The 13,230-nt window shown below is 28.3% G+C and overlaps 3 protein-coding genes across 3 annotated transcripts; all 3 read left to right on the top strand.

Annotated features, from left to right (window-relative positions):
* The first annotated feature begins 71 nt into the window (after nucleotides 1-71).
* Nucleotides 72-4,154, top strand: LOC106788486 (low-density lipoprotein receptor-related protein 2-like). The gene is made up of 8 exons (XM_014751775.1): nucleotides 72-269; nucleotides 814-856; nucleotides 930-1,319; nucleotides 1,411-1,808; nucleotides 1,920-2,144; nucleotides 3,035-3,336; nucleotides 3,453-3,789; nucleotides 3,869-4,154. Exons 1-8 carry the CDS (start codon nucleotides 224-226, stop codon nucleotides 4,123-4,125), a joined length of 1,998 nt encoding a protein of 665 aa, XP_014607261.1. The 5' UTR covers nucleotides 72-223; the 3' UTR covers nucleotides 4,126-4,154.
* On the top strand, nucleotides 4,144-6,260 carry LOC106788489 (probable 39S ribosomal protein L45, mitochondrial). Its single transcript, XM_014751781.1, has 7 exons — nucleotides 4,144-4,215; nucleotides 4,351-4,674; nucleotides 4,784-5,101; nucleotides 5,202-5,353; nucleotides 5,422-5,470; nucleotides 5,556-5,705; nucleotides 5,862-6,260. Exons 2-7 carry the CDS (start codon nucleotides 4,621-4,623, stop codon nucleotides 6,132-6,134), a joined length of 996 nt encoding a protein of 331 aa, XP_014607267.1. The 5' UTR covers nucleotides 4,144-4,215; nucleotides 4,351-4,620; the 3' UTR covers nucleotides 6,135-6,260.
* Nucleotides 6,261-7,454: 1,194 nt separating this feature from the next.
* LOC106788464 lies at nucleotides 7,455-12,833 on the top strand. The gene is made up of 10 exons (XM_014751733.1): nucleotides 7,455-7,500; nucleotides 8,425-8,685; nucleotides 8,954-9,175; nucleotides 9,515-9,813; nucleotides 9,921-10,233; nucleotides 10,302-10,835; nucleotides 10,953-11,174; nucleotides 11,610-11,905; nucleotides 12,012-12,327; nucleotides 12,417-12,833. Exons 1-10 carry the CDS (start codon nucleotides 7,455-7,457, stop codon nucleotides 12,644-12,646), a joined length of 2,739 nt encoding a protein of 912 aa, XP_014607219.1. The 3' UTR covers nucleotides 12,647-12,833.
* Nucleotides 12,834-13,230: the final 397 nt, after the last annotated feature.

Raw genomic sequence — 13,230 nt, 5'->3', positions numbered from 1 at the left:
CACACATAGCATCGTCCCAATACAAATTTAAATAATTGGTCAAGCGGGTAATTCCAAGCTGATACATAATCATTGCAGGAGGATCCCAGTAGATTCCAGTCGTTAACAGAGAACGGCACGATACGGAATTTCACTTGACAAGTATTTTTTTAATTAAAGAAAGTTACTTTCTTCTCTTTCTCTCTTTTTTTTTTTTATTTTTTTGATTAATTTTCAATTAATTATGAAAATCGTAGATAGAAAGTATTACACTTTAATCACATTTACCAGTAAGTAATTAAAATATTTATTTTTTTGTGTATAAATTATTTTTACATTTGATAAACATATTTCTTAATTCACAATATTATATATTATCGATATAATACTTATAATAAAATTGATATACCAATAATTAATTCCAAGAATGTATGATGCTTCATGTTAGAAGTAATCAAAAACCAGTTTTGTGTATGACTATATAATAACCTTGAACTCGGAGAAGAATCTTGTATATATATAACGAAGATAACGACTACAAAATACAATTAATCTAAAATCTAGCATTGTATCTAATAATACATGGTATTCACTTTAATTTACATTTATACTATTTATTTATATTTATTTCATTTTAATAATAACATATAATTTAAATATAATATATATACATATATAGACAGAGAAATAATGTAAATTAATGTAAACATTTGTTAAGAATCTATTAGATAAGTTATTTTCAAAATATATATTCAATATTATATATGTAATTAATTTATCAAACTAATTAAGAAAAACTAAACAAATAGTTAAACAATTGCTTTTATTTCTTAGCTATTTTAAATATTGTATCGACGCAACAAGGAATCGAATGCAGGTGAGTCAAAAAATGTAGAAAATTAACAATATATGTAAATTTTGAAAATATATTTTTTAAATATCTTTTACAGTGGAAGAAAGTTTCAATGCAACAATGGAGAATGTATAAATGGCTCACTTTTATGCGATGGGAAAGCGGATTGTAGAGATCAATCAGATGAAACATATTTTCAATGTTCTAAAGAAAATATAGTGTGTTCTGCATATGCATTTAGATGTAATTATGGTGCTTGCATTGATGGTGATCTGACATGTAATGGAAACAAAGACTGTATTGATAATAGCGACGAAACATTACCTAGATGCAAGAATAAAGTAGATAATACTAATTTTGGAAGATGTTCTTTACAACAATTCAGATGCAATAATGGTCAATGTATCAATGCTATAGACCTTTGCGATGGTAAATTTGACTGTATAGATAAATCTGATGAAACAAATGCTAAATGTAACTCACTGAAGTAAGAGATAGGATACGAGTAATCTAATTATATTATTAAACTCTAAATATGTATCTTATAATATTGCTTGTTTATAAACATTTATTTTTAGCTGTTTTCAATTTTTATTTCGTTGCAACTACGGGGCTTGTATAGACGGTGATTTCAAGTGTAATGGTATAAAAGATTGTGTAGATGGATCAGACGAAGATCCTAAATTGTGCTCCGGAGTAACAACTACAACTACTACTACTACTACTTCACCAATAGAACCACTAAAACCAATATCAATTAATTGTACAGTACCTCCCCAGCCAGCAAATGGTTATCGGCAATTATATAAAACGCATTGTCCGTGGCAACAAAGCAATTGCGATGTGCAGGAAGGTAAACAATTATCAATAGGGGCTTATTTAATTTATACCTGTAATCCTGGATACCAAATAAGCAGTCCAGGTGATGTATTTTGTAGTCCAGAAGGAAAATGGAAAAATATTCCAGTTTGTACTGGTAAGATTTATAAATTAAATGTTATTACAACAAAGAATATATCAATATGCATACGCTATTCTTTCTCTAATATTTTGAATTATTTTCTTAATGATTCTTTCATTATTTTAGAAATACGTTGTAAATCGTTGTCTTCAGAATCAAGGTATGCTGAGTGTACACTTAATGATAAATATGAACCTTGTGAATCTCCTGTTAAGCCTGGAACAATCGCAACATTGAGTTGTCATAACAGTTATCAACCAGAAGGAAGTTATCTATCAAACCAACAGAATCAAGTTAGATGTAACAATATGGGTGAATGGGAACCACCAAATGTATTACGATGTGTTCCAGGTCCACTGATTATTAATGTTCATGTTGGAAGTGGCAGCATAATGTTTCAAGCTTATAATGAAAAACATAACTCTTCTTTTCCCTTAATCGAAGTATTATCTGACAAAGTTATAATACATGCAGATACTCGTAACCCGAATAGTCCTGATATTGATATTAAAATACTTAACTCAATTAAGACTTCCAAACAACCAGAAGAAGCCAGACCTATATGGGCATAATTTTAAAAACCACCTTATTATATTTAAAGAAACTTTATTGTAAACACATTATTAGAATTCAGCATGCTAGAAAACATTTCTTCAAATTTAATCATACGACGACTTGTGAGATAATTCACACTAAAAGATTAAAATGATAAGGTCACTAATACAATATGCTGCAAGTTTCAATCAAATAATATTATATTTTATTTATTTATGACATATTTAATCTAATGTTGATGTATTAAATTAATTTATTTATTTTATGAAAAATTTATTAAATAGTTAAATGTCATTATAACAAATAATTAAAATATTTTCGTAAATCATAAGTGGGCCACATTTTTACCATGGGCCATATTTTCACGCAATCTATGGTATTAATTTATCTATTTCTCAATTATTTCAATTCATTATCTATTGTTTTATGCTTTAAAAAGTGTAGCAGCTAATTAACACAAGCTCCCCATATCCCTTATAAATAAATTAAAATTAAATAATTTCTCACAATTACAAAACCTGATAATTAATTCCATCAATATTGTGTGTGTTACTTAAGATTTACAATTATATTATATGATACTAAGTATTATATACTAGAATATTGTTGAAAAGGAATAGCATTTATATATAAATTTATTAATATATAATATATATATATTTATTAATGTATAATTTAATTTTTAGTATGTGGAATTACTCCCCAAACTTCTCAACAACCTCTGATTGTAAATGGCTCAATACCTGACGTTGCTGAATTTCCATGGCACGCTACTTTATATATTGAAAGAACTCCAGGTGCACCGAAGGAATTTATTTGTGGAGCAACAATTATAAAAGAGAATTTCCTTCTTACTGCAGCGCACTGCGTTTACGATCAAACGAATCGAAGGGTAGACAACTCAAATGTATATTATGTAGCAACTGGAAATATTTATCGTGACTATGATTCTCCTCTACACGACAACAATTACGTTAATAAAGCTAAAGTATGGAAAATTGTAAATTATTCATTTTAATATAAAATTAAATATGTAACGTTAAAATTGTGTGTGCCTTGGTAATACATTAATTATAATGAAGTTAATAATATATTATTTTTCAGGTAACAAACATTTATATTAAATGCAATTATTTGGGTTTCGAAGGAAATTATGCTTCGGACATAGCCATTTTGAAAATCGAAAAACCGTTTGAATTCTCGGCTTTGTTATTACCAGCGTGTTTGGATGAAACTTTTATTGATTCTGGTTTAGGGAAAGTCGCAGGATTTGGTAGAACCAATACAGGATTGAATAATATTGATTCAGGATCATCGAGTTTTATTCTACAATTCGTAGTATTGCCCTATGTTCCTCTTAATCAATGCAAATCTTCCATAAATTCCGTTGATTCTGAAAAATTTATAACTGACGATAAATTTTGTGCTGGCTATACGAATGGTTGGTAATGAATTAAAATCGATAAGCAAAATAGAACATATTTATAAATTATACCTAATAATTAATATCTGTATTATAGGAACATCGGTCTGTGATGGTGATAGCGGAGGAGGATTGGTATTTCAAACTAGAAATTTATGGTATCTAAGAGGTATTGTTAGTAGCGGTCTTGGTGAAACATTAACTGGTGGTACAAGACATTGTAATAGTCATTTGTATTCTGTTTACACACGTATATCTAATCATATAGGTTGGATTCGAGATACTATCTCCAGAGTAGAAGCATCTAAACCGCTTCCTCCGTGTCGTAATTCAATTTTTTATGCAATTGTGTAACTTGGTAATAAAACAAAGAACTGATTTTATATTATTCATTAATCGTTTATTTCTGTTTAAGCAATTGATTGGATTACTTTATAAACACAGGTAATTTTATATTTTATCTCTTGTTCATATTTATTTATAATACATAAAATAACAAGCTTTTATTAAAATATTTTATAAACGAATATTGCATATTTATGTTATAAGCATAACGTTTATTTCTTTTCCTCCAAAAAGTTGGAATTTGTTATTTGAATGAATTCGAATCAATTCAATACTATAAGCGTCGGCCAATCACAATCAATTCACGTGCTCTGTTTTGTAAAGAGTGGGAAGAGAAGTAATTGGTCTCTTTCGAACTAACCTATAATATTTGCAATGAAATAGTTAAAGTATAATAAATACTTTGTACGCATGTTACCAATTCGTCAACTTTTTTAAAGTTAAATTTATACTAATTAGTATAATATATGTCATATAAGAAAAGAATTTGATATTATTAGCAAAATGATGGCGAAATATATGTTACGTCCAACTTGTATCTTTGGAAAATATATCCAGGTATTTATTGTTTTTATAGAAATAAATTTATTTTCAAGACTTGTTAAAATTATAATTATAATAATAATAATAATAATAATAATAATAATAATAATAATGTATTTTGTAGAATAATTCACCTGTAATGTTAAGTCTTATTTTGTACCCTCAACATTCTTCAAACCAAATCAGATATATAAAGAAACACTGGAATCCTAAATATAAGAGAGAGAGGAAAGCAAAAGTTATTAAAGTAGATCTACCTAATTTTCATGAGACTGATAAAGAACTGGCTAAGGAGAAAAGACGTTCATTAATGAAAGAATATGGAGTGTTTCCACAAAAAGAATGGGTGGAAAGACCAATATTCATCAGTTGCACTCCTAATGTATTTGATTCTTATGTACCACCCGAAGGCGATGGAAAATTCTCTACAATTACTAAAGAGGTACGACAGAAAATGATATAAAATAAAAACTACTTTATGGTAATATAATGAATATAAATAATCATATAATGTAACAAACAAATCTATCATCAAAATATAGGGAGCAATGCAAAAAATGACGGATGTAAAGATGAAAGGAAAATCGATGATGGCTATTAGAAAAATAAAGTCATTTCAAGATACGTTTGTATTAAAAGATTTCCATCAAGAAGCTATAGATATTTATATAAAGGCGCATGAAGCCTTAGCTGCGTAAGTAATTAACAAAAATAACAATTATGTGTTTTTGAAGTTATATTTAATATTTATTTAAATTATAGGAAAGATACGGAAGCTTTGAGAGAATATGTTACAGAGAGTGCTTATGCCGTAAGTAGTATTTTTGTAATACATTTACTTTTGCTATTAATATTATTTAAATTAAAATTAATATAAATATTATAATTAATTTAAGAAAATGTTACACAACATTATGGACAAAACTATTCATTGGAAATATGTGCAATCTTTAGAACCACATCGTATTGTACATGCAAGATGTAATGAGATGCTTTCTAAGGAAAACGTCTTTGGACAATTAACTCTTCGTATTCATAGTCAACAGGTTAAAAAATTCTATACTATGTTAGAGAAATATATTCGGTGATGTAATCAAACCTTAATGTTTGGCACCTGACGTTTGTCCGATACATTTGTTTCTAATACCAATGTAGTATCATCGGACAGCATAGCATTAACATTATTTTTCTTTTTTTTGTAGATTTTAGCTGTCTATGATAGGTTTGGACGTTTATTGAAAGGAAGCGAAATCTTAAAAAAAGATGTTCTCGAATATATCGTATTTGAAAATCATTTAGCAAACCAATATGGAAAATGGCGTCTTCACGCAAAGATTATACCAGATTGGATGCCTCCAAGAGAAGTAGGGGAGAAAACATATATTTTACCACCAGAAAATGTTACAGTTCCACCTCCTGATCTATCGACAAAATCGACTGGTACTACAGATACTGTAGAAACTACTGTAAATTGATATTTATTGAAAGCTAATTGTTGTTTCATAAGAAATAGTAATCCGAATCCTTCTTTTTTAACGATATCATAATTTATATGAATTGTGTATATATATAATTAATAATATTAATATACATATATATAATAATTTGTCAACTGCCTCGCCTCGTTTTAAAAACTAGTTTTCATTGAATCACTAAAGCTAAACAATGATGGACACAGTTAGTACACAATATTTTGACTTCAGAAAGAGATGTTAGAGATGTGAAAAGATGTTATGGTTTCTCAAACCTATAAAAGGGAAAGTAAATAATAACAACGTATATTAAATATAGTCGGTAGGACATGTTTAAGTACTTAAAGTATAAAATCTCTTATAGCACACGACAATGTTATAAACATCTCTTTAACTCATTGAGTAGTGAATATTCTTGGCCGAACTGCTTCGTAGAAATGGAATACTTTATTGCTATGGTGAGTTACAATGATTGATTAAATTAGGTCCAGCTATTAATAAATTATAATTATTATTTTCCTAAATTAAATAACAAAAGAAAGTTTTTTTTAGAGTATAATTTTGATATAACAAGACTTGAAACAATTTTTAATACACAAACTGACATTGCGTTCTTTGCATTTATATCGACAAATGTATCATATTTGTGACTTGCATGCTACGATATTCTATATGAAACAAAAAGTTCAGGTCAATTAAAACAATTTATTTGCAAAGAAAAAATAATACAAGTAAATTTTTGAGTGATACTGTTAGAATTGACGGTGCAACTCCATTGGTTAATCTTTAAAGTTGTGTTTGTGTTATATTCGTTTACGCTTTATATATCTCTTTTTTCTTTATCATAGCACAATGCATAGTAACAATCTCTAATAACAAAATGAATATTAAAATAAAATATTTATTTCAAATAAATTTTCAATAATGTTTCTTATCTCCCTTAATACGATTCGAAAGAAATAACATGTAATTTACTATACGAAACTTAAATTAAATGACTTAAGTTAACGACGTTTGCTTAATCTCATGTCCAAAGACAATTTTAAATGAGTTTCAAAGAATTTCTACTATAGCAAAGAATATTATTATTTCTACATTTGTATCTTTCCTCTATATTAACACAGCGTGATATAGTGTAAGTTTATCAATAACACGTACACTACACAACACAAACATATAAACGTGTTTAAATCCGGGTAATACCGGATTGACGCACGATCTGTGGTGAATACTAGTTGATGCCAGACAACACGATACGGAATTTTATTTTCAAATATTATTCTCATATAAACATTAATTTTATAATTTTTCATTTTGATTATTATGAAAATCGTAGATAGAAAGTGTTTATATTTAATTACATGTGGCTGTAAGTATACAAAAATACAAAAAATGATTATTAACGATAATATAAATTCTAAAAATAATTATTATAAATTAAAAGCGCATCTAAATTTTACTTTTACCTCGATATTTTATCACATTATGGCGCCATAAAAGCTTAACTTCAAATTACATTTAAATGATAAATTCATCATCCAATCCTTTCTTCCATATTTATTTATTTACTTATTTTTCTTCGTGTATTTTCAAAGTTCATATCATTAAAATTTTTAATTGAGACATGCTGTATATATATATATATTAGTGATAGGATATGCCATAACGTCACAATGACCTAGCAAACATTCTTGCGAAAGGTTATCAAATTTGAAAAACCCAAGTGACACTTATAAGGAAACTTTAATCTTCAAAATACGTTAATTTACTTATTAAAATATATTACATTCTTTGTATGTAAATAATAATTTGTTTAAATTAAATTCAGTAATAACTAAATCTAAAAAATGTTGCATATAGGTTTACATATATGAAGAAGAAACTTTTCTTTCGTATCATCACAATTAAAAGAGTGTATTTTTATTAAAAAAAAAAAACAAATATATAATATTTACATAAAATAATAGATTAATAAATGTTTTAATACGCTCATATAAGACGCCACTGGTTATAAGGATAAAGAAGCCAGCTTTATATATATATATATATGTATGATTATAAAACATCTTTGAACTCGAAGAATAATATTATTTATAACAAACGAAAAAAAACAAATATTATAAGATGTTTTTCAAACAGTAATGGCGAGCTCGTGACCCATACGTTAATCCACGAGTTAATAAGAACGAACCCTTTTATTCTTAAAATGTTTTTGTTTATTACTCTGCGTGATTTTGCATGAAATTTACTTAACAAATGATTAGATAATTAAACAATTGCTTTAATTTCATAGTCTTATTGATATTCATACCTCCTTCAAGTGGTGCAGCAAAAGCAAATGTTTGCTTGGCACCTCCACAGCCTGACAATGGAAATCGGAAATTACATAAGGTACAATGTGAAACAAAAGAAAATTGCGATGTGCAGGAAGGTGCAGAATTACCTGCTGGATCCTTTTTAGTTTACAATTGTAATCTTGGTTACAAAGTAAGTGGCTCGCCTAATGTATTTTGTGGTCCAGGTGGAAATTGGTTCAATATTCCACTTTGTATTGGTAAGTATTAATATTTGAAGTTTTCCTATAAAAACTATTAAAGCAATACTGTTATATGTATATGTTATAGGAAAAGTGAGACCTGCCGACATCGTGAGCTTTTCCTAGGCATTGCCCACAATATTTACGTCTCCTAAAAACGCCTGAAATTGTGGGCAATGCATAGGAAAAGCTCACAATGTCGGATTTTCCAATATTCCGGTAGCATATATATAATGTCTTTCCTAGTACTTTCAATTATTTTAAAATAGATCTTTTACCATTTTAGAAATACGATGTAAATCATTGTTATCACCGTCAAGAAATGTCATGTGTATGTATAATGGTCAACGGATATCTTGTGAATCTTCTGTTTTTCCCGGAACGACAGCAACAATAGATTGTCGTAACAGCTATCGGGAAGAAACGAAATTCTTAATCAAACAAAGAAATCAAGTTACTTGTAATGAAGAAGGTTTATGGGAACCAGACCCAATAGAATGTGTCCCAGGTTCGCTAATTCTCAATTTTTGTATTAAGGATATTAGTGAAATGTCCACAATAACTCTCCTCCTTCTTAATTAATGTTAAGTTAGCAGTTTATTGATTACTAAAGTAAATAATTAAAGTATTAAATTAAATATATCTCTTTTCAAAATCTTTTACTTTATCTTTGCAATAATGTGTTTCTTATATTTGCACACATGTAAATTACTTCCAATTAAATATTGTAATAAATATTTAGAAGTAGAACATTGCAAAGAATAATAACATTTAAATATTTTGTACATTTATTCCACTTATAAATAATTTAATTTCACTAATTTAATTTCACTAATTTAATTTTTAGTATGCGGAGTTATTGCCCCAAGCCTACAACCGCTCATTGCACATGGCAGTACTCCAGCAGTTTCTCAATTTCCATGGCATGCTTCTTTACACAAATCAGAAGGTTCTAATGGATCGAAGAACTTTATTTGTGGAGCAACGATTATAAAAGAAAATATCCTTGTTACAGCTGCTCATTGTATTTTTAATGAAAACAACCGAACTGTATACAACCCGAAAGAATATTATGTAATAACTGGGAACGTTTTTCGTGACTATGATTCTGTATTTCATGACTCACCTTACATCCAAAAGTCTAAGGTATTGAAAATACAAAACTAATTCTTATATTAAATAATATATAAAATGTTAAAATTAATAATATATAATTAGTAACATATTAATTATAAAATTATATTATTTTTCAGGTTAAAAACTTTTATGTTAAGTGTAATTATTTGGCCATGACAGGATATTATGCATCAGACATAGCACTAGTGGAGATTGAAAAACCATTTGATTTCACAGCATTTTTATTACCAGCATGTTTGGATCAAACTTTTATTGAGTCTGGAAACGGGGTAATAGCAGGATTCGGTAAAACACATCAAAATACCATAAGTCAGATTTTACAATCAATTAATCAGCCTTATGTTACTTTGAATGATTGTATATCTGCTACTCCCCCTGAAATAGTGAAGTACATAACGCAAGACAAATTTTGTGCTGGCTATAAAAATGGTATGTAATAAATACAAATATTACATTAACTTAAAAATAATGCTAAGTGATAAATATATTAATTCTAGGAACTGCTATCTGTGCTGGAGATAGTGGAGGAGGATTTGTAATAAAAACTGGAAATTTGTGGTTTCTAAGAGGTGTTGCTAGTGTAGGGCTTGATGCAATTACAAACCGTTGTGGGTACTCATATAATCTTTATGTACGAATTTCGAACCATATGGACTGGATCCAAGATATACTTTTCCGATTAGAAACATCAAAACCACTTCCTTCATGTCATGGTTCAACTGTAATAAGTACGACTTCTACTACACCTGCACCATTTATACCACCTTCAACAAGTACTACCACGACATCTTCCCCATTGATCCCAAAACCCATTGTTTGTATAACACCTCCCCAGCCAGTGAATGGTAATCGTCAATTACACAAGTCGCAATGCCAGATACAAGAAAACTGTGATGTGAAGGAAGGTGTAACATTACCCGGTGGATCTTATTTAATTTACACCTGTAATCCCGGATACGAAATTAAAAATGGTACCCATGATGTATTATGTGGTCCAGAAGGAAAATGGTTAAATATTCCTGTTTGCACTAGTAAGATTAACATCTGAAGTATTATTATTACAAAAAGTATTTCAATATTACTATGTTTATGCTATGTTTTCTGTAATAATTTTGATTACTTTTTAAAGGAATATTTCATTATTTTAGAAATAACTTGTGAGTCACTGAATTCCGCATCAACATTTGCTGATTGTACGTATAACAATGAATGGACATCTTGCGAATCTGAAATTTTACCTGGAACAATAGCTAAATTAAGTTGCAGAAACGGTTATAAAAAACAATCGACATTCCTATCGACACAAAGGGATCAAGTTATATGTAACGAAAAAGGTCAATGGAAACCTGATCCAATACAATGTATTCCAGGTCTGTTAGCCTTTAATGTTTCTATCGGTATAAGTAATATGACATTCAAAATTTATTCTTATAAAAATAACATTCGTTCTTTTTTATTCAAAATTTTGCTTGATAAAATTACTACATGCAGATATGCGAAATTTAAATAATTTTTAAATTGCTGTTAACATACTGAACGCAAAAGAATATTTAAGGCAAATTTTATTTCATTAAATATTGCTATAATTTATTAACCGAAAAATTATCGTTAATAAATTAAAATTAAATAAATTCATACTTAAAATTTGTAACCTTATCTTAATAGTTACGCCTTACTTAAGGTTGCAACATTTTATTATTCTTAAATATTTATTATATTAAATATTACTTACTTTTCGATACTTTTAAGTATAATTATTATTGCATAAATTTAAACATAGTAATTTTACTTTGAAAACATTTTAGTATGTGGATATGTGCGAACTCTAAACGTTAGACCTTTCATTGTAAAAGGCAAGAAAGCTGAGTTTTTTCCCTGGCATGCTACTTTGTATGAAACGAAACATCCTAATGGACCAAAGAAATTCATTTGTGGAGCAACAATTATAAAAGAGAATTTCCTTGTTACATCTGCTCACTGTGTTTTCGATGAAACAGTTAATAGAGTAAATAATCCTGAAAGATATTATATAGCAACTGGAAATACAATTCGTGACTATGATTATGAGAACCATGATCTTCGTTTTGTTAAAAAAGCTAGGGTACGGAAAAGAAAAAAGTCAATGTAATGTTCAATAAATTATGAAATGTCGAATTGATGTAAGTTACATATTAATATTGTAAAGTATATTATATATTATTTTTCAGGTAAAAAAAATTTATGTCCATTGTAATTATTTGGGCTCAATAGGGAATTATGCTTGGGACATAGCTCTCTTGGAGATCGAAGTACCTTTTGTATTTACACCTTGGTTATTACCAGCATGTTTGGATGATACTTTTATTGAATCCGGACTTGGGATAGTTGTGGGATTTGGCAATACTGAATCTGGGTCACCAAGTATTCATCTCCAATTCACAGCACTGCCCTATGTTCCTCCTAATCAATGCAAAATTGTAAATGATTCTATTATATATGAGCAGTTCATAACTTATGACAAACTATGTGCGGGTTATACTAATGGTTGGTAACAGATAAAAATCAATATGTGAAATGTTACATGTTTATAAGTGATATTTATTAATATGAAACGTATAATACATTTATTTTAGGAACATCTGTTTGTGATGGTGATAGTGGAGGAGGATTGGTATTTCAAACTGGAAATTTATGGTTTTTAAGAGGCATTGTTAGTACAGGAATTAGTGCCACGACAATAGCAGCTACAACAACTTGTAATAGTAATTCGTATTCTCTTTATACACGTATTTCCAGTCATTTTAACTGGATCCAAAATATTATTTATAAATTAGAATCAGGTGAATTTTTGTGTATAAAATAACAATCTCTTAAATAATAACTCATTATTATTTAATAATGAAAACGATATTTTCTTACCAAAAAAATATTTTAATTGCTTATCACAGAAAAACTAGAAATCTTATTTTTGAATCAATTTAAAGAGATATATTATAATATTTACTATAAGAAATTATTGTATTTAATAGTGTGACATACAGTTGATCTCATAATAATTTTTTTGTTCTTTTATATTTTCAATATATATGTGCATCGATAATGCATAATGAAAAAAACATTTATACTAGCTTAACCGTGAAAGTCCCGCTCTAGAAATGATAATTCCTCGTCTGCTCAAGCAAATACTTCAGTAACAAATTTTAACAAATTTCTAAAAACTTCTATTATAGCAAAGAATTTTATTGTTTCCACATTCGTATCTTTGCTCTATATTTTCGATGGAATTATACACAACTACTGATATACGCGTATAATACAAGTCACACACATATAAATTTGCTAAGTGGGTAATACCGGATCAACCCACGATCAACGAAGCTATATATAGGCTCCATGGTTGCCAATGAAAAATGCCCGCGTTTGATTGGCTTTCATAACGGAGAAATG

The sequence above is a fragment of the Polistes canadensis genome, unplaced genomic scaffold (genome assembly GCF_001313835.1).
Source record: "Polistes canadensis isolate GaletaPanama2010 unplaced genomic scaffold, ASM131383v1 scaffold_140, whole genome shotgun sequence".
NCBI classification, from domain to species: domain Eukaryota; kingdom Metazoa; phylum Arthropoda; class Insecta; order Hymenoptera; family Vespidae; genus Polistes; species Polistes canadensis.
The sequence above is the reverse complement of the archived record's forward strand: the minus strand, read 5'-3'. Positions and strand labels throughout refer to the sequence as shown.